The sequence below is a fragment of the Cnephaeus nilssonii genome (genome assembly GCF_951640355.1).
Source record: "Cnephaeus nilssonii genome assembly, chromosome: 13".
NCBI lineage: Eukaryota > Metazoa > Chordata > Mammalia > Chiroptera > Vespertilionidae > Cnephaeus > Cnephaeus nilssonii.
The window spans coordinates 5,292,747-5,315,355 of NC_137084.1; the positions used below are offsets into that span (position 1 = coordinate 5,292,747).

General features: G+C 50.9%; 2 protein-coding genes across 2 annotated transcripts; both read left to right on the top strand.

The window, feature by feature from the left end:
- The first annotated feature begins 60 nt into the window (after positions 1-60).
- DPF2 (double PHD fingers 2) lies at positions 61-14,293 on the top strand. Its single transcript, XM_079787921.1, has 11 exons — positions 61-208; positions 5,749-5,909; positions 6,308-6,415; positions 6,722-6,885; positions 7,711-7,803; positions 7,944-8,022; positions 9,618-9,755; positions 9,881-10,009; positions 10,168-10,280; positions 11,131-11,212; positions 13,007-14,293. Exons 1-11 carry the CDS (start codon positions 177-179, stop codon positions 13,081-13,083), a joined length of 1,176 nt encoding a protein of 391 aa, XP_079644047.1. The 5' UTR covers positions 61-176; the 3' UTR covers positions 13,084-14,293.
- Positions 14,294-16,908: 2,615 nt separating this feature from the next.
- Positions 16,909-19,420, top strand: TIGD3 (tigger transposable element derived 3). Its single transcript, XM_079786984.1, has 2 exons — positions 16,909-17,144; positions 17,934-19,420. The coding sequence occupies exon 2, from the start codon at positions 17,950-17,952 to the stop codon at positions 19,360-19,362; it is 1,413 nt and encodes a 470-aa protein (XP_079643110.1). The 5' UTR covers positions 16,909-17,144; positions 17,934-17,949; the 3' UTR covers positions 19,363-19,420.
- Positions 19,421-22,609: the final 3,189 nt, after the last annotated feature.

Genomic DNA, 22,609 nt, shown 5'->3' on the forward strand with positions numbered 1-22,609 from the left:
GGCTCCTCGGCCCCGCGAGCCGGCTCCAAGCCTGTCCTCCGTCGCTCGCTCTCGAGGGCGCGCGCGCTCGGGCGGCGCCTGCGCAGAGGGACTAGGAAACTGGGTCCCCCGTTAGGTCCCCGCGCCTGCGCGTTTGGGCTCCGGGCCTCCCGGCCTGAGGGAGAGGAGCAGGGAAGATGGCGGCTGTGGTGGAAAATGTAGTGAAGCTGTGAGTGGTCGTTTCTTTCTCTCCTGGGCCGGGAGGTCCTGTAAAGGGCCTGGGAGGAGAGGGTGGTGCGGGAAGGGACGAGGCGAAGAGAGGGACGTGCCCGGGAAGGCCATGTTGGGACTCCTCCTGGGGAGGGCAACAGGAGAGTCCAGAGAAGACGTTGCGCCTCTTTGGAAACTTGTGGAGGCCCTGAGGGGCACACGGGAGCCCCTCGCGGGCAGCCTCCCTGGGCTCGGCGGGGCTGTGCGCTCTGAGCATTCCTTCGGTCGACGGTTTCCAGAGTGTGGCGCCCTTGTTGCGTCCGAGAGACACTGTCCCGGGGTCGCTCCCGAGACGCCGCAGTCCGGAGGAGCCTGGCCGACGGCGGTCCGGGACCGACCCGGGTCCCCGCGAAGCCGGTCACCGATCTCCCCCGTTGGCTGCCCGCAGCTGGCCCTGAAGCAACCGGCTCGGCAGCTCTGCGCGATTAGGCATCGCGGGACTGTTTTTTTCTTTTTCCTTTTTTCCTAAACAGCTGCGTGGCGTGGGGGGTGGGGGTCTTGGGTATCAGGTACCCAACACCAAAAATATTCTCGGGAAGAATTCGTTGAAGAGCAGGTATACAAGGGGAAGAACTTCAGGGGAAAGGGCCTTGCGTCGGCGCATCCCAGCCATCACCGCCCGGGAGCTGGCCGAAGCCGCCCTGGCCGCCTTTGCAGCCTGGAGAGCGATAGGCCGGCTGTCTTCGCGGTGGGCAATCCCTGTGCTGGCAGATTTCGAGCCAGGTTAAAGTTAATCGTTGTCGGGGAAATGGAGAGAGGCCTGGTAGCTACGAGGGAGAGATGCTTTGGGAGTTGCTTCAACCCAGCCTCCTCCCTGAAGAGGAATCGGAATGAGGACTGAAATGGGTTCATGCCCCGGGCGAATAGAGCGGCTCCTTTTCCGTTGGGCTGGGTGCCGGTCGGAAAACAGAGGTGTCTAGTTGTCTAGTTGGGGCTTTTGGATTTTGATTGGATGACAAGGTAAAGGCTTGGGAACTGGTCTTAGGGACTCACAGCCTCTGGCTGTCTTTGTGGTGGGCTGAGCCTCCCTCTTCCCCGGAACCTTTTAATAAGAGGACACTGCCTCTCCCTCCCTGCCTGGAGCCTCTTTGAGAAGCTTTTCCACTTCCATTAAGCTAAGTGCCTTCTCCTCCCTGTGGTTTTGTGTTTTTGTGTGTGTGTGTGTGTTTTATTTTACTTGCTTTTAGCTGGATCCTCCTGCTTTCAGCCACCCATCCTCCCAACATTATTATCTTTCTCTCTGATCTGCCCACTCCAGTTTCCCCAGCTCTCTGCACACTGACATTTCCCTCAATTTAGAAATGATGCTGTTGATCTACCACTTGTATACTTATTTTTCCTGATTCAGATGTTCTTTCTTTGTCTGCCTTTCTCTTTGTTGACTCCCCCATCCCATGGTAAGGGGAGGTTTTATACAGGTTTCGTGCTTCCCGAAAAAATATTGGAAATATTACTATACTGGGGGAATGTCAGACTTGCCTAGATTTTGAGAGTTATATGTAGTGAGATTTTTTAAAAATATCTTTTTATTTCAGAGGAAGGGAGAGGGAAAGAGAGAGAAACATCAGTGATGAGAGAGAAAATCATTGATTGGCTGCCTCCCCTTTGGGGAGCAACCTGGGCTTGTGCCCTGACTAGGAATCGAACCCTGACCTCCTGGTTCATAGGTCCACTGAGCCATGCTGGCCGGGCTGTAGTGAGATTTTTTATGTTGAAAGACTTTCTTCAGGGAAATAGGGTTGCCAACCCTTTTGTGTAGTGTTAGACATAAGGGGTTGCCCATTTAAATAGAGCATGACATCTTATTTCTCTCAAGAGCTGTAGAGATGGTGAGGGTCACCAGGCACTGGTTCCTGAGTACTAGTAATGAGAAACCAACACTGTCTTCCTTGGTTCTAGTTGCAGAGGCCTGTGGATCACAATACATTTCCCTACAGAACTTTCCCTTTAAAAAGGGGCTTCCATTCTTTCAGTACCATTCCCACCTGGGGAAAAAATGCTTTTCCATTGCTTTTTTCTTTTCTTTTTTTTAAAAATATATTTTATTGATTTTTTTACAGAGAGGAAGAGAGAGGGATAGAGAGTTAGAAACATTGATGAGAGAGAAACATCGATCAGCTGCCTCTTGCACACCCCCTACTGGTGATGTGCCCGCAACCAAGGTACGTGCCCTTGACCGGAATCGAACCTGGGACCTTTCAGTCCGCAGGCCGACGCTCTATCCACTGAGCCAAACCGGTTTTGGCCCATTGCTTTTCTTGATCATGGTGTGCCTAGTCTTCTGACAGCTGAGTTATACATCGAGGTCAGGACTACTAGCTCATCTTTTCTAACTTACATCTTTTTATTTTTATTTTTTAATATATTTTATTGATTTTTTTACAAAGAGGAAGGGAGAGGGATAGAGAGTTAGAAACATCGATCAGCTGTCTCCTGCACACTCCCCACTGGGGATGTGCCCACAACCAAGGTACATGCCCCTGACCGGAATCAAACCTGGGACCCTTCAGTCTGCAGGCCGACGCTCTATCCACTGAGCCAAACTGGTTAGGGCTTACATCTTTTTAAAAAAAACTTAAATTTGATTTTTAGAGAGAGAGGAAGGGAGTGGGAGAGATAGAAACATCAGTTGGCCACCTCCTTCATGCCCCCCATTGGGGACTGAGCCAGAAAACCCAGGCAAATCGAACCTGAGACCATTGGATGCACAGAGCGATGCCCAACCAACTGAGCCACACCAGCTGGCTCTGACTTACATCTTGTTCTGGGGAAGAATTTTCCTATTTATAAATTCTTGTGCCTCCAAATGTGGTGTCAAAATTGAAACAATCTTTAAGGTATTTACTAGGGTAAAATAATGGTAGTAAATATCTGTGGCTGCTGACTAGTTTTGAAACCTGTTAGGTAACAAGATATAGAGAATGAAGTTAGCTTGAAATTTCTCACGCTAGGACTCTTAAGTTTTTAAGAGCTCTCTCATTCTCTCTTGCTCTGTCCTCATCAGGTCCTCTCTCCCCCCAACTTGTTTTATTCCCACCTCTCTTACTCACAAGACAGTTTGTCCCACCTTCTGAGATTTCCCTTAACTCATAAGAACTTGGATAAAACATCTCTCATCCATTCCCCTCAGACTGTGTCCAGCCTCCTTGCTTTGACTTGGCAGCTCTCAGCCAGTCTGGCCCTTCCTTCCATTTGACTTCCAGTGTCAGTATCAATTCCCATCAGCAGAAACAAAGGAGCTGCTGCACTCAGCCTTGTTTATCCAATTTTCCTCTGTGTTATGAGGACGAGGCTGCCTCCTAAAGGCGCGCAAATGTGAGTCCGTTCCATTCTCTCCACTCCAACACAAGATTTATGCCTACCTCAAATTACAGTCATTTCGGCTTGTTGAAGCACGCAGGCTGTCTTGTGGTGTCACTGCCTTGTGTGTGGTGTGACTTTTTCAGTTGCTGGGAACATGCTAAGCTGTGCCTAAGTGGTTGATTGCAGCTGCTCAGGGAACCGCCCCCCCCCCCCCCCCCCCCCCCAGATTCCAGAAGGATTTGTTGATGTAGCTCAAGATACGGACGTAAGCAACACAGACTTACTCTGTCCAGCTTTTCATGAGTCTCCTCTCGTGGAATATGTTGGAACTTATCTAGTCCAACCTCCCCTGTCTATAGCAGAGGAACTGGAGATCCCATGGTTTGACTCAATGTTCACATTTGATGACTTTTAGCCAAGTCAGGTCTTTTTACTCCCAAGTCAAATCAAGATGCCCAGACACCTTCATTGGTACTGGAGTTACTGTGAGAAAGAAATCATCTCTGCCCTCTGTTTAAGATTGATAAGATATGTAAATATGAATTGTTATAGTTTAAGCTGCAGTGCTAAAGTGTTTATTAAGCCCTAAAGGATGAGAACAAGATTCTTTCCATATACATGCTTAGAACCAGATAACTGGCACTGTGCAGTTTTCCAGCTTTTTAGACCACTTAAAGGTTTACCCTTGATTACAATTTCAAATTGAGCCCAACCAGTGTGGCTCAGTGGTTGTGTATCGAGCTATGACACAAGAGATCAAGGTTTGATTCCTGGTCAGGGCACATGCCCAGGTTGTGGGCTCCATCCCCTGTGGGGGGCGTGCAGGAGGCAGCCAATCAAATATATTTTATTTTATTTTTAATATTTTTATTGATTTCAGAGAGGAAGGGAGAGGGAGAGAGATAAAAACATCAATGATGAGAGAGGATCACTGGTCAGTTGCCTCCTGCACACCCCCTGCTGGGGATTGAGCCTGCAACGTGGCATATGCCCTTGACTGGAATCGAACCCAGGACCCTTTAGTCCGCAGACCAACTCTCTATCCACTGAGCCAAACCAGCTAGGGCTCTAAGCACATTTTTAAGGAACATGTCCCAATGTATCATATTTTAGGAACAGAAACACCATTACTATTTACTTTTAATTTATTGTACCCATTTTTTAAAAATTGGTTATGTGCATATCTTCTACATTTATATCAATATGAATTAATGTGGGTTTAATAATTCCTTTATAATTTTGCAATATATAATTTGAGACAACTGAATGTTCCCTGCAAAAGTAAAGTTGATCATTACTTTCTGCAATTATATGTTCAAAAACAAAGTACATGTTGGATGTTGGTAAATTAAAATAATAACCTTAAAAAAAAAAAAAGAGTAGTTTTCAAGGAAGTTCAGGTTTTTTTCATTGACTCTAAACTTAGTATACAGAATTAATTAGTTAGCTAAGTAAATACCTATAAATACCTAGTTCAAAATTCAAAAGATATAAAAGAGCAAATAGGAGAAAGTCACCTGGTTTTTCTCCCTGGAGGCCTACAGTTTCTTTTCCTCCTCTTTGTTCCATAAATGGTAGCATCCTATAACACTTCCTCAACACCTTACCTTGTTGTTTTTTTTTCCTAGTTGTCTTGGAGATTATTCAATATCAGTACATGAAGAGCTTTCTTCCTTCTTTATGGCTAAATAGAATTTCATTATATAGATATACTGTAGTTTGCTAACTATGTTTTAGTCGGTCTCCCAGACCTTGTTGAACTCATTTCCTTTTATAAAAAGGAACTAACCACTGCTTCTCAGAGGATGAGGGTCAAGAGAAATAGCATTTTTTTTCTTATTTCTTTCTTGATTCCCTTTAGAAATAGCATCTTGAGTGGCACGGACTCATGAAAGGCCCAAAATAAACATTAGTTCTCTTTGTGAATTACACTTAAGTCTGATTAGACACATGAAGAAATCATGCGTTCCCAATAGTAATTTATTTGTCAAGTGCCTTTTCTCCTAATGGCTTAGTGAAGGGGCTTGGTGTCCCATGAGGCAGAAATGGAGGCAGATAGCACCAAAGCAGCAGTCTCCCAGACCCTTGAGCCTTCTGGAGAAGCAGATGGGAAGGGTGAGGGATAGTTCAGCACCTTGTGCCCTGCCCCTCACCCCCAACACATAGACACACACCTGATTGTTGTCTTTACTGCAGCCTTGGGGAGCAGTACTACAAAGATGCCATGGAGCAATGCCACAATTACAATGCCCGTCTCTGTGCTGAGCGCAGCGTGCGCCTGCCTTTCTTGGACTCACAGACCGGAGTGGCCCAGAGCAACTGTTACATCTGGATGGAAAAGCGACACCGGGGTCCAGGTGAGGGTTCAGACTCAGGAGCACAAGGAAGAAGAAGCTTCCTCATTTTAGGGGTGAGCCAGCTGAGAGGGTTTTCCCTACTGCTTTCCACCATGGATGAATATGGTCTTCCCATGATCAGAAGCCCAGGGAGGAAGAGGCAGACAGCTTTATACCAGCATCTTGGTTTTCTGCAGGACTGAGGCTATTGTTGGGCTTCTGCAGAGTTATGTGTTAGCCAAGGCCCCTGAGTTCACATCTATTTTTCTTTTCTATAAGTTACCCTACCCACCCCCGCCCCGGCATTGCCATTATTCCTCCTTTGCTCTAGAACTCGTGGGGCCTACTCATCTAGAAAGGGTTTGATATTATTTTCTAGAACTGGGTTAGGGCTTGACTTCTCTCTCTTCCTTCCACAGGATTGGCCTCTGGGCAGCTGTACTCATACCCTGCCCGGCGCTGGCGGAAAAAGCGGCGAGCCCACCCTCCTGAGGACCCAAGGCTTTCTTTCCCATCTATTAAACCAGGTAAGCCCACTCCTTCCTGAGCAGGGTCATGGCCTGCTGCATGATAGGCCTGCTAATCTGTTATGTACCAGTCCTAATGCTAGATTGTGAGGATACTGAAATGAATAAGATGTGATCCTTTCTTTAAAGAACTCGGTCTAATAGAAGAGACAGATAATTTAAGGTGCCAAGTGAATTAGGGTGTCTTGGTTCCTGGGCAGCCAGAGACCAGAAGACAGTGACTGGCCTGTGGCTGGCCTAGCACTCTATAGGCCAGAGCGGTCTGCTCTCAGCCCTTCTGAGTGCCTCATCCTGACCTTGCTGCAGACACAGACCAGACCCTGAAGAAGGAGGGGCTGATCTCTCAGGATGGCAGCAGTTTAGAGGCTCTGTTGCGCACTGACCCCCTGGAGAAGCGAGGTGCCCCAGATCCCCGAGTTGATGATGACAGCCTGGGCGAGTTTCCTGTGACCAACAGTCGAGCACGGAAGGTACAAGATGAATACTTTGGCTAAGGGAGCTCTGATGGTAACTAGCCTTCTCCTCAGGAGAGGCAAAATCAGAACGGAGGCAAGCTGTGGGCCAGGAGCCAGGGCCCCGGAGTTCTGCTGTTCCCCTAATTAGTGCTGGGTGCTGACCAGCTTCACTGTTACCATCCAGCCTTGCCCACTCCTTTCCTTCTAAGTTCAGGCTCTCCCTCATTCATCTGTCACAAAAGTTTTTGGGTGCCTGGGGTTACATAAGTGAAATAGACCTGGTCCCTGCCAACAGGCACATAAAACTGTACATAAAAATAGTAAGAGCTAAAACTACTCCAGGCACGGTACTAAGTGCTTTTCCATCATTTTCTCCTGTTTATACAACCTTATGAAGTAGGTACTGTGGTCCCCATTTCACATATAGAGAGGCTGAAACAGCAGTTAACAAAAATTTCCCATAAGTCCACACAATTAATCAGGAAGGCTCTAAATCTAGTAAGTGAGGTGCTGGAAGGGGACCACTGATAAACATGCTTCCGGGGCAGCAGATCAGAGGCAGGAGGGGGCATGGTTACTTGGGTATCGGGGAAAGCTGTATGGAAACATGGTGGGAAAGGCATTCCAGGCTAGGGGAACAACATGAGTGGCACAGAGGAGGGAGAGCCGAAAACTGCAGGGAGAAGGGGGCAGGGTTATAGGGTGTTGAAGGGTAACAGTGAGAAATGAGGCTAGAGTGGAGAGACCAGGTCACAAAGGAGGTTCTGGTAGCCTTGCCACTGCCATTGTGGGGGAACTTTATTTCTGCCCATCCTAATCCTGATCATCCTATCTACTCAGCGGATCCTAGAACCCGATGACTTCCTGGATGACCTCGATGATGAGGACTATGAAGAAGACACTCCCAAGCGTCGGGGCAAAGGGAAATCGAAGGTGAGGGGCCAGGGTGCTGCCTACAGCCTGGGGCAGGGGAGCCTGTGGGTTCAAGTGAGATTAGCAGCCACTTCCAGGAGAGTTTAAACTCCTTAGGCCTAGACACCTTAGTAAGAGCATCTTTTTGCTCTTTTTGGCAGGGTAAAGGTGTTAGCAGTGCCCGTAAGAAACTGGACGCTTCCATCCTAGAGGACCGAGACAAGCCCTATGCCTGTGACAGTGAGTGCCTCCTGAGTGGGTGGGTAGTCCTTGCCTTGGACCCAGCTCCTGCTCAGGATGTGAGGAGGGAGGGCTGTGTTCTTGCTCAGCGCGGTAAAACAAGCCTGGACTCTTGTCCTGCCTGCTGACCGATTCCCTCTGGGACCTCAGGGAGGCCTTGCATTCTGCTACCAGGTGGGTGGGACCTGCATGCTCTGGGAGAGACTTCTGCTGTCCCCTGGGGTTGGGGGCTGGTGAAGGGGGCATACACAGCAGGCAGAATCGGCCTCTTGATAGATGGCATCCAGGTCTGCTGGCCCCAGTCAAGCCAGGGCCCCAGAAGTCCAACACCAAGTTTTTCAATGTCTGTTCTCTCTCCCCCTTTGCTCTGACTTCCCACTTCTGTCCCTCCACCCTGGGAGCACCATCGCCGCTGAGGTTTCTCTCTCGTTTGCTCCGCTTTCCCGCTGCTGCTGCTCCTGTCTCAAGTATATCAAGGCCTTCTTCTCATGACTTTTCTTTCTGTCTTTCAGATAGTTTCAAACAAAAGCATACCTCGAAAGCGCCCCAGAGAGGTAGCTCTCTCAACTTTTCAGACTTTTGGTTTTCCTATCCCTTTTTCCCTCCTCCCTTGTTCCTCCTGCCGTTCTCATCTCCTGTGATGCTGGTTTAAATCTCTGGAATGGCTTGGGGATGGGAGCAATGGGCCTTCTGTTGTGCTCCAGTCCTCACAGTCCTGGAAGCTGCCTTTCCCACTGCTTGTCTCCCACAAACGTGCTGCGAGGGCTGCTCAGGCCCACTGCATGGGGTGGCTTCTAAAGCATTATAAGAAACCCGTGACAAACAGATCCCTCTGCTCCCCTTTCCCCAAACAGCCACTTGGTGGTGAGCTAATGTTCCCATCACCCTGCCATCTCCTCCTCCCATCCTCTTCCCACTCCTTTCCTGCTGGCTCCCTGGCTCTTCTTGGTATCACTGCTCAAAAGTACAAGGTGCCTCGTGGAGATCTGCTTTCCTTGCTGGTTGGTGGGGTTGGGCAGGGCACTGATTGGTTGGGAGTGTCTTTGAATTTCTTTGGGGGCCAGCTACCTTGCAGACTCAGTTGACAGGTTATCCCCAAGAGACCCAGGCCCTAAACCTTGATCCACTTTGGGCTGAGATGGGCTCCGTGTTGTATATGGGGTATATATATGAGCCTCCCACATTTACTAAGAGGCGGGGGAAAGTTTGGATTATCTTTCTTACCTTTCCTCTCCTTCCTGTCATATCGCAAGACTATAGAAATTCCCTTTCCTTCCTGGCCTGGAGCTCCCCAGACTATTCCCAGGGCAAGTGTTGATGGGGCCAGGGCTCAGTCTCACAGACAGCCAATGTGAAGAGTAGAGGTGGCCAGGGATTGGGGTTTAGCAGGGAGAAGAGCCATGGAAGCTGGAGAGCCCCAGGGCCCGATGCTCCTGACCAAGGAGAAGCAGCCGCCACTAAAGGCCTGTCCCAGAACAGAGCTGATGGGGTGGGGGTGGTTGTCTCTGCCTCAGGTGGAGCCCACAGCTTAGCGGGAGAGGGAGGTGGCACTCTTGGATCCTAACACCTTTCTCTGCAATCTTCTCCCCACTCAGTCTGTGGAAAACGTTACAAGAACCGACCAGGCCTCAGTTACCACTATGCCCACTCCCACTTGGCTGAGGAGGAGGGCGAGGACAAGGAAGACTCTCAGCCACCCACCCCCGTTTCCCAGAGGTCCGAGGAGCAGAAATGTAAGCTGAGGTGTCAGAAGTGGGGCAAGCAGGAGTCGGCCTGGTTATGAAAAACCCTCCTTTCGGAGATGTTGGGAGACCTCAAGGCCCCCAGGGGTATCAGAGTTCTTTCTTTCTCACTGTAGCCAAGAAGGGTCCCGATGGACTGGCCCTGCCCAACAACTACTGCGACTTCTGCCTGGGGGACTCAAAAATCAACAAGAAGACAGGACAACCCGAGGAGCTGGTGTCCTGTTCTGACTGCGGCCGCTCAGGTACTTCCAAGGGCGAGGGCTGCCCCAGCCAGCACCCCGTCCCCAGGAGGTTCTTGACTTGTCATTGTCCAGTGGCTGTCACAGTCAACCAGGTCACCCCGCTTCTCCCCCATTTCCAGCTCCTATTTTACTTGCTCCCCGCCCCCCCCCTTCCACAGGGCATCCGTCTTGCCTGCAGTTCACCCCCGTGATGATGGCAGCAGTGAAGACCTACCGCTGGCAGTGCATCGAGTGCAAATGCTGCAACATCTGTGGCACCTCCGAGAATGACGTGCGTGTCCCTGCCCCTCCCAGCGCACTCCTCAGCTCTCACTGTATTTCCCCAGCTCCCTCTAAAGTGAGCTTTCTAGTAAGAGGGAGCAAACTCCCTCCTGCTTGCCCCTCCCCAGCACCCTGGGTGGAACTTCGTTTGGCAGGGGTTTACTGATGATCTACGTGGTGTCAGGTACCATTCTAGACACTAAGCACACCAAACGAGACAGACAAGGTCCCTGTTTTTATGGAACTTAATTCTTGTGGGAATAAGCAAGGAAAGGACATTTTTATGATGTGCCATGAAGAAAATGAAAGCAGTAATGTGGCAGAGAGAAACTGGCCGGCTTGGATAGTCAGAGATGGCTTTTCTGAGGGGGTGATGTTGGTTTTGAGGTTTGGATGATACCAAGGAGCCAGTCCAAGAAGATTTGAGGTGGAGCATTTCCAGGAAAGGAGCAGCGAGTGCAAAGACCTCAGGCGGACAAGCCAGTGTAGCTGGGTGGAGCCTTGCATTGGGAGAGCGGGTAGAAGAGATTGGAAGCAGGATCACCAGGTCGGAGGGTTTAGTTAGGGCAGTGATGTGGCATGTCGGAAATTTTTAAAAGATAACTTTGCTGCTCTCTGGAAAATAGATTGTAGGGGACACTGGGGACCATGAAATCAGTTAGGCAGCTGGTAGGGTAGAGATGGACACCAGTGGTTTTCTATGTAGAGATGCCCATGTCTGTCCTTACCTGCACTTATCTCACCTTTCTTGGAGGTAGTAGCAGTGTCTACATAGCTCTCCTTCCTACCTGTCCCAGTGGCCTACCTGAGACCCATTATCATTCACCTCCTCCCTTCCTCCTCCGTCGTGCCTTCTCTAGGACCAGCTGCTCTTCTGTGACGACTGTGATCGTGGCTACCACATGTACTGTCTTACCCCGTCCATGTCTGAGCCTCCTGAAGGTAGGTTGCCTGGATCTTTTACTCAGAACAATTATTAGTAACTTGGACCATCACCTGTATAATAAATGAGTTCTCTTACCAGTGATACATCCTTCCAAATTGGGGAGTAGGCACTTTGCCTTCACTCAGTTTAGAATGCTTTCCTAGGATTTCAACTTCAAATGTATCATGTTTGCACATTATACCCAGATAAATTTGAAAACGCAAGATCAACAGTCCGAGAGAGAGCAGATACCGAGCAGAGAACAATTGCCAGAAGGAGTGATTTGTTTTCCTCTAGTTAGTCCAGGAAACTCACTTCATAGCTTGTCTGAAGTGATGTTTTGGTATCAGCTCTTTGAACCTGACAAATTGGTGTTCATTTCCACCCAGTCTGGAAGGGACTTGAACCTGGAGCCTGAACGGGTCACTCTGGGCCTTCAGTAGTTTATTTAATAATGCTCCGCGTTTATGGAAGCTCTTTGAAGAAACCGGTGATGGCACCAAAAAGTGTCTACCTCTCCACAAGGCCCCTTCCGGCCAAATTTCTGTGCTAAACCCCTCCTTTATGGAAATTCATGAGCTTACTCAGGAGGATGTGAATGCCCAGAAGCTGTTACTATGCACAGAGGATGTGGGCCAGCATTCCAGGCAAGAGAGTGACTCACTGTGTGATGTAAGCTAACTTGTAAGGTCAAATAGTGATCCTCCCCTTCCCCCAAGAGAAGCAGGCCACTAACTAAGTCCGAGTCTTTTAGCAGCTGTTCTTGTCATCTGTCATGCTGAGTTTCGAAATCTACTTTGGGGAGAAGTAATGAGTTCTGTGTTTTACTTTTTTAACCATAAAGTATCAATTTACTGATAAAATTCTACATTAACTGTAGAAGGCTTTCCTTTGGAAGTACTGTCAGACACTAAAGTAGTGGAGAGCTGCAGGCAGCTAGGGGTAGAGGGCCCAGAAGCCATCAGGTGGCATAGGCTCTAGGTCAGGGGTTGGCAGACTACTCCACAGCCAAATCTAGCTGCACCTAGTTTAATTAGCTCTCAAGCTAAGAAAGATTTTCGGTTTTTTTCTTTTGAGAGTATGTTTATTAAAACTGGAGACAGTGAAACAAAGGAAGTGCGTAGAATAGAAGAGGCAATAGAGCGAGCCCAGGTGCTCTGCCTTGGCTCTGCCAGAACTCACTGAAAAGTCAGAGAAAAGGGGCCTTGGAGACAGAGTGAGAGGGTTAGCCCAGATGAGCTGCCCCTGCCTGTTGGCCCCCTGGTAAAAAGTGGCTACCTCTCCACAAGGCCCCTTCCGACCAAATTTCTGTGCTAAACCCCTCCTTTATAGAAATTCATGAGCAAGTCTCATGTGGACCTTTGTAGTTTAGGAGAGAAAAGATGCACACTCAAGAGGGAAGAAAGCGTGGGTGTGCTCCAGAGAGAGGAAGGGGGAGACAGAAACATCAGTGATGAGAGAATCATTGATTAGCTGTTTCCTGCACACCTCCTACTGGGGATCCCGGGCATGTGCCTTGACTGAGAATCAACCGTGACCTCCTGGTTCATAGGTTAATGCTCAACTACTGAGCCACGCCAGCCGGGCCTCCAGGTGATTCTTTCATCTCCATTGAGAATTATTTTTCATGGTATTTGAAGACCTAGCAGTTTCTCCCAGTTCAGGATAACTAAGAAATTTTGTTATGCAGAACTTTTCCCATCCTGCTGTAGCCGATCCTGATACCAGAGATGATGTGTGGGGATTGGAAGGACAGCAGGTTAAGATTGTGTGGGAGCCATCCTAACCCCATTCATTATGCTTCTCTGTAGGAAGTTGGAGCTGCCACTTGTGTCTGGACCTGCTGAAGGAGAAAGCTTCCATCTACCAGAACCAGAACTCCTCTTGATGTGGCCAGTCCCCCTGTCCCCCCAACATCTAGGGCTGTTTCCTCCTCTCTTGTTTTCCATAACCCATTTTCCCTTCCTCCTCTCTCTCAAAAGTCCAGAGAACCTGGGGGTGGTTGTGCCAACCTGCCTTTGGCAGCAGCAAGCTAAAGTGGCAGCTCTGACTGCTTCTGGCCCCAGGCCCTCAGGGAGAACGGAGCAACACATGCCCCAAGGAGTACCTGTGGGCCCAGCTTCTCATGGCTCTCCATGAAGTGCATTCACTTTGCCTGCCTTGGGCCCTGGCCCTGATGATCACAGGGTTCACACAGTGTCCACTGAGAAAGAGTGGGGGGAACAGCTCACTTCTCTCTCAGCTTTGCCTCCACACTGGTCCCCAGGGTTTTCCCTTCCCCCAGGGGTGAGTCAAGCTGGGACCTCTTTACCAGGAGTAGCTGGTAGTGAGCAACTAGTAAATTGAGGAAGAACTTGCAAGGAGCTTTTCATGCCCTTCCTGCTGCTTAGCCTCACCACCCTCTTCCCTCAGAGTGGCTCTCTGCAGCCTTCTGTTCCTGCTACTGAGGATCCTTTGCCCAAGCCAGTAGGTTCTTGGTCACCCTCTGGGTTCTGCCCTGTCCCATCCCAGGGGGAGTAGCAGCTTCACCCTGATTCTTGTGCTTACCTGGCTTACTCTCACAGATGACTGCAGCATTCCCCACTATTGGAATTTCCTATCTTCTGCTTCCCTTCCTTATTCCCTTTGGTTTTGTGGGGAGAGGAAGCATCAGGGGTCCAGGCCAGCCACTTGGGGGTCACAGGGAGATGTTGGACAATGTGCCTGTTTTTTAACTCGATAAAAAAGCCTACCTCCGTAATTTCCTTTTTGTTCTTCCTGGACCTGGGTATTCAGCTCCTGCCCTTAACTGAATTGAGAGTCTCTGCCTCCTGTTCTGTGGATCCTGGGTCCTGGGTCACAGGGAAGCCACATAGACATCCCTTTCTTCCCTTGCACACTCACTAGCAGCTGGTAAGGTCTTCACACCCTGATCACTCACTTTTCTGCCTGGTAACACTTCAGTAGTGGGAGGGATACTCCATGCTAGGACACCCTGGTGTGGCCTTCCCCTTGGCCATGGGCAGGCCCTAATTCACTGTTGCTTTGGAGTTGTGTCTTTTTTCTTTCTTTAGTTCCCGTATTCTAAACATTAGTACAAATAAACATTTTTACACAGAGCCTTCTGCTGAATGGTTTATCTCCTGAATCCCTTTCCTGGTTATGAAGGCCACTTTATTCTAAAACTTTCTTAGGACTGTGAGTTTTTTTTTAAGTTTTTTTTACTTTATTGATTTTAGAAAGGAAGGACAAGAGAAAGAAACATCGACATGAGAGAGAAACATTGATGAGTTGTCTCCTGTATGCACCCTGACCGGGGATTGAACCCACAACCTAGGTATGTACCCTGCCTGGGAATTGAACCTACAACCCTTCGGTGCACAGGACACTCTAACTGAACCATACCACCCAGGGCAGGACTGGTTTTTAATGTTTTAAAATACAGCTTTTTCTCCCAAATTAAAGTTTTTGATGAATTCCACTCTGTAAAGCAGATAGAAAATTGGGTACTTTAATTTCTTATGTAAAGTCAGGTTATAACAGTTCCTTGTTATAAAGAACAATGAATTGCCCTAGCCGGTTTGGCTCAGTGGATAGAGCCTCAGCCTGCAGACTGAAGAGTCCCAAGTTCGATTCCGGTCAAGGGCACATGCCCTGGTTGTGGGCTCGATTGCCAATAGGGGGCATGCAGGAGGCAGCCAATCAATGATTCTCTCTTATCATTGATGTTTCTATCTCCCTCTCCCTTCCTCTCTGAAATCAATAAATATGTTTTAAAAAAAAGTTCTCAAGATTCATCCATGTTATATGTAGCATCTATGAGGACTTAAAAAAATGAAGTTGTTTTGATTAATACAAAATTTGTAGCCCTGGCTGGGTGGCTCAGTCAATTGGAGCATAGTTCCATACACCAAAAAGATTGCAGGTTCAATTCCTGGTCAGGGCACATATTCTTGGGTGAGGATTAAAAAAATAATAATACAAAATTTGGGTTTAAATCAACTTTAGCATCCTATTTACTTCTGTATTTTGGTTGATTTGGAGGAAATTCAGCTAAACTTGTATACACAAGTGGTGACAGGTTTGTAACAGTTGACCTTGCAATTTGAGATACTTAAAACGGGGTCCAGAAGCTTATGATGTAACTATAAAAGAGAATGACACAGGAAACCTATTGACCTCGCGATGGGACACATGAAAGCTTTTCATAAGAGTAATGAGCATGAGCGGAGGCACCTCAGCCACACGAGCCTGTTTGTTCATGTGAGTGCAGTGTGCATGAACTCGGCTGGGAGTGCAGGACTGCAGCCTTCCCCTGGACATGGTTATGTGCAGTTTTCTTTCCCTGAAGCCAGCATGTAGACAGTTTCCGTAGTGGATCTTATTAAAATTAAAGATTTGAATCAATCTGTTATGAACCCTCAAAGCATCTTTAGGGTTTTCTGGAACAGTCTGAAAGCCCCTGTTACCTAATACAGTGGCCTGGGCCATTGCCGTAAGTAAGCAAGCAGGGTGCTCTGGGCTGGGAATTGTGTTAGGACAAGAATGCAGCCTCTGTCATCACGCTTTCACACGGAAGTAGGCCAGGAGTAGAGGGACTAAAGCAATGATTCTTGGTGGCTGAGCAGCCTAGGGGGAGAAAAGAAATAGGAAAAGAAAAAAAAAAATGGGAACCTTAGTATAGCAGGCATACTATGAGGAAATTTGGAAAGTGTTTGCAGGAGATGGGTTTCCTGTGTCATTCTCTTTTATATTTAGGATGGGACATGGAAGGATAGGGGCAGGATTGAGGTGGGGAGGGAAGCCTATGAGAAAGGCGGAGAGATGGGGACTCAGGTCTGTGGCCCCAGCCTTTCAGCCAAAGCTGTGAGGCAGTGATGGGCAACCTTTTTGAGCTTGGTGTGTCAAACTTCGCCAAAAAACTGAGCATAACTCGGGTAGTGTGTCACTGAGGAAAAAACTAACTCCAAGACTCTAGTCGCAAATGTTTCATCCTCGGCATGCGGCCGCCTCACCGGCCGCGTGTCAGAAATGGCTACACGTGTCAGTGGTGACATGCGTGTCATAGGTTCGCCATCACTGCGTGAGGGAAGAGACGCTGGAAAGCAGGTGAAATTGAGAGCATGGGGCCTTGGCCCCCAGGTTAAGACACCGACATTTAATTGCATAGAACAGGCCCAGGCAGAACTGAAGGTTACTAAGGAAGGGAATGATCATTACATCTTGGGTTTAGAAACTTGAATCTTGCCAACAGGTACCAAAACTAGTAAAAATGAGTCTTTACACGCCCTAAATCAGAATTGGCCCTAGGGCCTAGGCAAATAGTGTCTCCATAGCCGGGTTGGGACTTAGTCTAGCGCTGTCCATGGTAACGGCTTTTAGTGAAACGCTTGCTTCCATTTTCTCAAACCACTTCGTGAGGGGCATCAGCCCAGTTTGGTAGATGAGGAAGCTGAGGCCAGGGAGGCCTTGGGGCACCAAGTCTGCTCTCCGGCCCCCACGCTACCCGAGGTCGTCAGGCACCGAGGGCCGGGTCCCAGCGGCGGGCCGGGTCCCAGCTGCTGGAGGAGCCTCGAAGGCTCTCGGCGGATCCGGCCTTGTCAACCGCGCGCTGAAGCCCCGCCCCCCGACGGCTCGACGAACCGCCACTTCCGCGACGTCCAATGAGACTTAGCCGGAGGCGGGACCGGCTGTCGCTGAGGGCCAATCTAATTGGCCAGGGGCGGGGCTGCGGCGGGTGGGAGCGGAGCGGCCGCACAGCTGTCTTCTCCGCCGGGAGAGCCCGGCGCGGGAGGCGCGCTTGAGGTCCTGCTGTGCGCGCGCCCGCCGCTCGCTGGCCGCGCAGCCCCTCGGCCCTCTTCGCCCTCCGGGTCGTGGCACCCGTCCCTCCCCTACTCTCCCGTCGCCGCCCGGACCGGGACTCGGGATACGGGCAGGGGCAGGGCGGGAGCCGCGGGACGAGCGCCTGAGGTGGGTGCGGAGCGGGAGGCGGGGAGGCCCAGGGGGAACTCCCGGGTCTGGCCGGAGGACGGACCTGGCATCGAGGCGGGAAGAGGCCGGCCAGGTTGCGGAGCCTGCTCCCGGCCTGCCTAGGTCTCGGACGCTCGAGCCCGCGCCCAGATACCCTTCCCAGTCCCACCTCCCCCATTAGTGACACCCCGCCCCCTCGAGCTGCCCGTGGCCTCATCACCCCTCTTGCCCTTTGTCGTCTGTGCACCTGCCCTCTAGGCCTTGTGCTCCCATTTACTCTCCAGACCGGACCCCCGCCCCGCCTAGCTCCTCGGGACCCAGCACCAAATTAGATTTGCTTCTTCAGCCCCATCCATCTCTCTCTTTGTCATCTGTACACCTGTCACCTCAACTCTGTTCATCCACTCCACCACCCCGTCTTCCAAGATCTTACCTAGATCCAGCCCAGGCCGTCACCCCCCTTTTCCTCCTCCGGATTCCTCCCCCCGCCCTGATTGTCTGACCTACCACTGCCCCCCTCAGCCCTAGCCCCATGTTCTCTCCATCCAAACTCCTTTGTTGTCTCTGCAGCTGTTCCCTTGGCCCTATTCATCTTTCTCCCCCAATTATATCAAACCCCAGCCCAGACTCCCCTCTCCTGACCATTGAGCCACCCCCCCGCCCCCCAGCTGTGTTCTGGCATTCCTCCGGATCAGTGTCCAGCCCACCGCTCACTCAGCCCAGCCCTCACACCTCCTGCCCAGTGTACCCTCTCACCCTTTCCCAGATGGCCCAATTTCCTCCCCACAGGTGCCCTGGAGAAGCCATGGAGTTGAGCAGCAAGAAGAAGCTACACGCCCTGTCCCTGGCTGAGAAGATCCAGGTGCTGGAACTCCTGGATGAGTCCAAGATGTCCCAGTCGGAGGTGGCCCGGCGCTTCCAGGTCTCCCAGCCCCAGATCTCACGCATCTGCAAGAATAAGGAGAAGCTGCTGGCAGACTGGTGCAGCGGCACCGCCAACAGGGAGCGCAAGCGCAAGCGGGAGTCCAAGTACAGCAGCATCGACGAGGCTCTGCTCTGCTGGTACCACATTGCCCGGGCCAAGGCCTGGGACGTGACGGGGCCCATGCTGCTCCACAAGGCCAAGGAGCTGGCCGACATCATGGGCCAGGACTTCGTGCCCAGCATCGGCTGGCTGGTCCGCTGGAAACGCCGAAACAACGTGGGCTTTGGGGCCCGCCATGTCCTCGCACCTCCGTTTCCCCCTGAGCCACCTCCTTCAGGCCTCACGTCCCAGACCCAGCTGCCTCTTTCCCTGAAAGACTTCTCCCCAGAGGATGTTTTTGGCTATGCTGAAGTGCCCTTGCTGTATCGGGCAGTGCCTGGCAGCGTGGGTACAGGTGATCGGGTACAGGTGCTGCTGTGTGCCAACACCAGGGGCACAGAGAAGCGACGGGTACTGGTCAGTGGGCTCCAGGCTGCGCCAAGGTGCTTCTTTGGGGTCAGCAGTGAGGCTCTTCCTGCCTCCTACCACCCTGACCCGGGCATCCCCTGGTCAGAGTGGTTGGCACAGTTTGACCGGGACGTGGGGAGGCAGGGCCGACAGGTAGCCTTGCTGCTGGCTGCCCAAATGGCGGAGCGGTTGGCAGGCCTGTCTGGGCTCTGCCATGTGAGGCTCCTGCCTCTTTCTACCGCTAGCACCACACGTTCCCTGCCCACCTCCGTGGTCCGGGCCTTTAAGGCCCATTACCGGCACCGTCTGTTGGGCAAGCTGGCAGCTGCCCAGAGCGAGAGGGCTGGCACATCGCTGGCTGAGGCTGGGGCAGGCATCACAGTGCTGGACACTCTGCACATGGTGGCGGCTGCCTGGGCCAAGGTGCCTCCCCAGTCCATTGTAAGCAGCTTCATTCAGGAAGGGCTGGCTCCCTGCAGAATGCCCCTGTCCCTGGACAAAGCCTCTGAGATGCCACCAGTCCCGTGCGGCCTGAGCCTCGAGGAGTTCTCCCGCTTTGTGGACCTGGAGGGTGAGGAGCCCATATCTGGAGCGTGCAAAGAGGAGGTGGACACTAACGATGAGGGGCCTGGTGAGGACAGCTTCGAGCCCCTGCCCACCAAAGCCGACGCTCTCCGGGCCCTGGGCACGCTGAGGCGGTGGTTCGAGTGCAATGGCACCTCCCCGGAGCTCTTTGAAAAATTCTATGCCTGCGAGGAGGAGGTGGAGCGGCTCTGCTGCCTGTAAAGGGCCTGCTGCTCTCCAGAGCCCCTTCCTCTCCTGTTTCCCATGGAAACGCCCTCACAGAAGGCAGATTGGAGGCTGGTCTGTTTCCCATGGAAATGGAGCTTTTGTGAGAGGTGTACAAGGAAGACAAGTTGGGAGACCAAGTCTAAGCTCTGAACAAGTTATCCAAGCCCAGGGAAGAGGGACCCAGGGGGCGTGTTAGGGGCGTGAAGCTAGGCTAGGTAGTTTCTGAACCTCTAGGGAGGCTGGGACTAGGGAAGGTGGAATCGGGGCTTTACAGACAGGCCGATGCCTTGAACTCTCTGTGTTAAAAACAGTTCTGCTTCTGAAAATAAAGTTTTTAATGAGGAAAGAGGCCAGGGTGTAATTTTCAGGGGAGAAGGATGGAAACTTTGAACTCGGATTTTTATTTTAACCCTCACCTGAGGGTAAGTTTATTGATTTGAGAGAGAGTAACATTGATGTGAGGGAGGAACATCGATCCGTTGCCTTCTGTACTCGCCCTGACTGGGGATCAAACTTGCAACCTAGGTATGTGCCCTGATGGGGAATCGAACTCAAAACCTTTTGATGTATGGACAGGACGATGTTCCAACCAACTGAGCCACTTGGCCAGGGCTCAACTCTGATTTTTAGCTTGATTGCTGAGGGTTGCCACCACACAGCTCTGGAGCTGTCTGCGGCTGACCATGGGGTCCTCTTCTTCCAGCAGGAAGGACCCCCTGGGCATGGGGACTCCTCCTCAGCCAGCAGACAGATCCCAAGAATTGCCCCGCACATTCTGCTGCTCTGCTACCTTCACTCTCAGATTGCGGGAGGGGAGGTGATGTGAGGAAGGAGGGAGGCAGGCTAGGGACTTCCTAGGGATACAGAATGGAGCCAGAACTTGGAATAGTCGTCGGTTCTTTTTTCTTTTTCTCTCATTCATTTGATCATTTCACAACATCTCTTCAGCAAGACCTGTGTGACGGACCAGGTTGCAAAGATGATGTCCCAGCTGGGCAGGACCTTGCAGACAATGACAGTGGAGTGTGATTATATGCAAAGTGCTGTGGCCCTGTAGAGCCTGGGAGACTCCTGGAGGAGGTGAGTGCTGAGCTGTAGCTGGAAGGGCAGACAGGAATGGGAAGGATATTCCAGGCCAAGGGGCGGGGGCACGGAGTCAGGCATTCCCACCCACAGGGAGACCCCGAGAGCAGGAGGGGCAATTAGCCCACCAGACTTAATGGTGGGGCACCCCAAATGGTTTCAGTTAGAAATGGACAGGTCATTTGTGGGGTTCTAGAAAACAGACATGGAAGGTGGGTCAAAGATGTGAGACCCAGAGGCAGAGAGACTGACTGGTCCAGATGGTGAAGCCTGAGCCAGATGGTGAGAGTAAGCTGGCAAGAGGATGCTTTTAACTGGAAAGGATGTGGGCTTTGAACGCAGACAGACTCTGACTGGTGAGAAGTCCCGCTCCAGGCCACAATCCTACGTGTTGAGGCTGACCACAGGCAGTCACAACTGTGCGTGCAATTTTGTGGAGGGTCTTGCAGTCAGGACTCAGGCCACCCAGGGCAGCCCCGCTTATACCTGCATTCATAGCCCAGGCTCCTCCTCAGAGGCCGCAGCCCACGTACTTCCCAGGGGCCTCTGCTTTGGCCCAGTACCTTTCATTCCCAGCCCTTCTCTCCCTTCCCCGTCCATGGTCCATAAAGAGGCAGGAGCCTTTTTTTCTTTTCTTTTTTTAAATATATTTTATTGATTTTTCACAGAGAGGAAGGGAGAGGGATAGAGAGCTAGAAACATCGATGAGAGAGAGACATCGACCAGCTGCCTCCTGCACACCCCCCACCGGGGGATGTGCCCGCAACCAATGTACATGCCCTTGACCAGAATCGAACCTGGGACCTTCCAGTCCGCAGACCGACGCTCTATCCACTGAGCCAAACTGGTTTCGGCAAGAGGCAGGAGCCTTTTATTCAGGGGGCTCCTGACAGTGAGACAGTCCTGGTCTGCCTGGCATCTCATTGGCCCTCGCCTGGTGTGGTTGCACTGGGGGACATGGAACACTGGGGAGGTGGCGCCTCTGCCTCTCGCTTGCCCTGTCACAGGAAGTGAATAAAGGCTGATTGATTCTTCCCGTGTGACTCTTCCTAATTGGCCACAACACCTGGCAGCTGGACAATGACGAGACTCACTTTTAAACAGTTCCGAAGCCGCCTGCTGGCCTTCCTTCTCTAGCCTAAGTTCTCAAATCATTTAGCCTTTCCTCACAGATTCTGTTTTTTTCTACCCTGTATTCATTTAAATGGTCCTTTTTCTGAAATCATCCCAGTTCTGACATACCGTTTTAAATGTTAAAACCAAAATTATACAGCCTCTAAAGGCCCGACCAAAGCGACAGATAGATTAGCTCTCTGTTCTTGGGTGTCATTTTCCTCTTACATGAGCAGCATCATGTCACAGCGTTTTGTTGCTGACTTCTTCCCAGAGCTTTTTTTTAAAGCCACAAGTCACCTCTCCCTTTCTGGCACTGAGATCACATATCACGCCTTGCCTATCTGTAGGCAACGTTGGTGGCTCATTCAAGCAGTGCTTATGGAATGCCTTGCTTGTGGGGCAGGCCCTGTTCTAGGACCATAAGCTCGTGCTGAACAAGACAGAGAGGACCCCCTTACTTTCCGATGGAGGGAGACAAAGATGCAGGCAAACGAATAAGCGCAGTGACTTTAAGTAGGGATGTGTGCCAGTGAAGATAATGATGCCACAGAGTGGCTGTGAGGGGTGAGTCAGGGAAATGACGTTTGGGCCATGTCGTAAAAGACACCAAGGAAACACTCATCGCTCCGAAGGAAGAGTGTCCTCTGCCAAGGGAATGTAGGTACGCACCTCGCACAGCGAAGGCCAGAAACAGCTCCACAGGTTTAAGAAGCAGGAAGACAGCTCGGTGGCTGCAAGTGAGAAAGGGCCAATAGGAGGAGGGTGGAGAGGTGGGCAGGGCCTTTGAGCCAACAGTATTTACATTTTATTCTAAATAGACAGGAGATGTTAGTTTGGGGTGGAGGGAGATTGAGACAAAGGAAGACCATGATGTATTTTATATTTTAAAAAATCTAATTCTAGTGGCGGTGTGAAAAACATGGGAAGGTGGGGAGCAAAAGTGGAAACCAGAAAACCGAGTCAGGAAGCTGCTGAGTTGGTGGGACTTCATGGATAGAGCTCTTTCACATGCTCACATGTTAGAAGAGCCACCTCCTCTTTC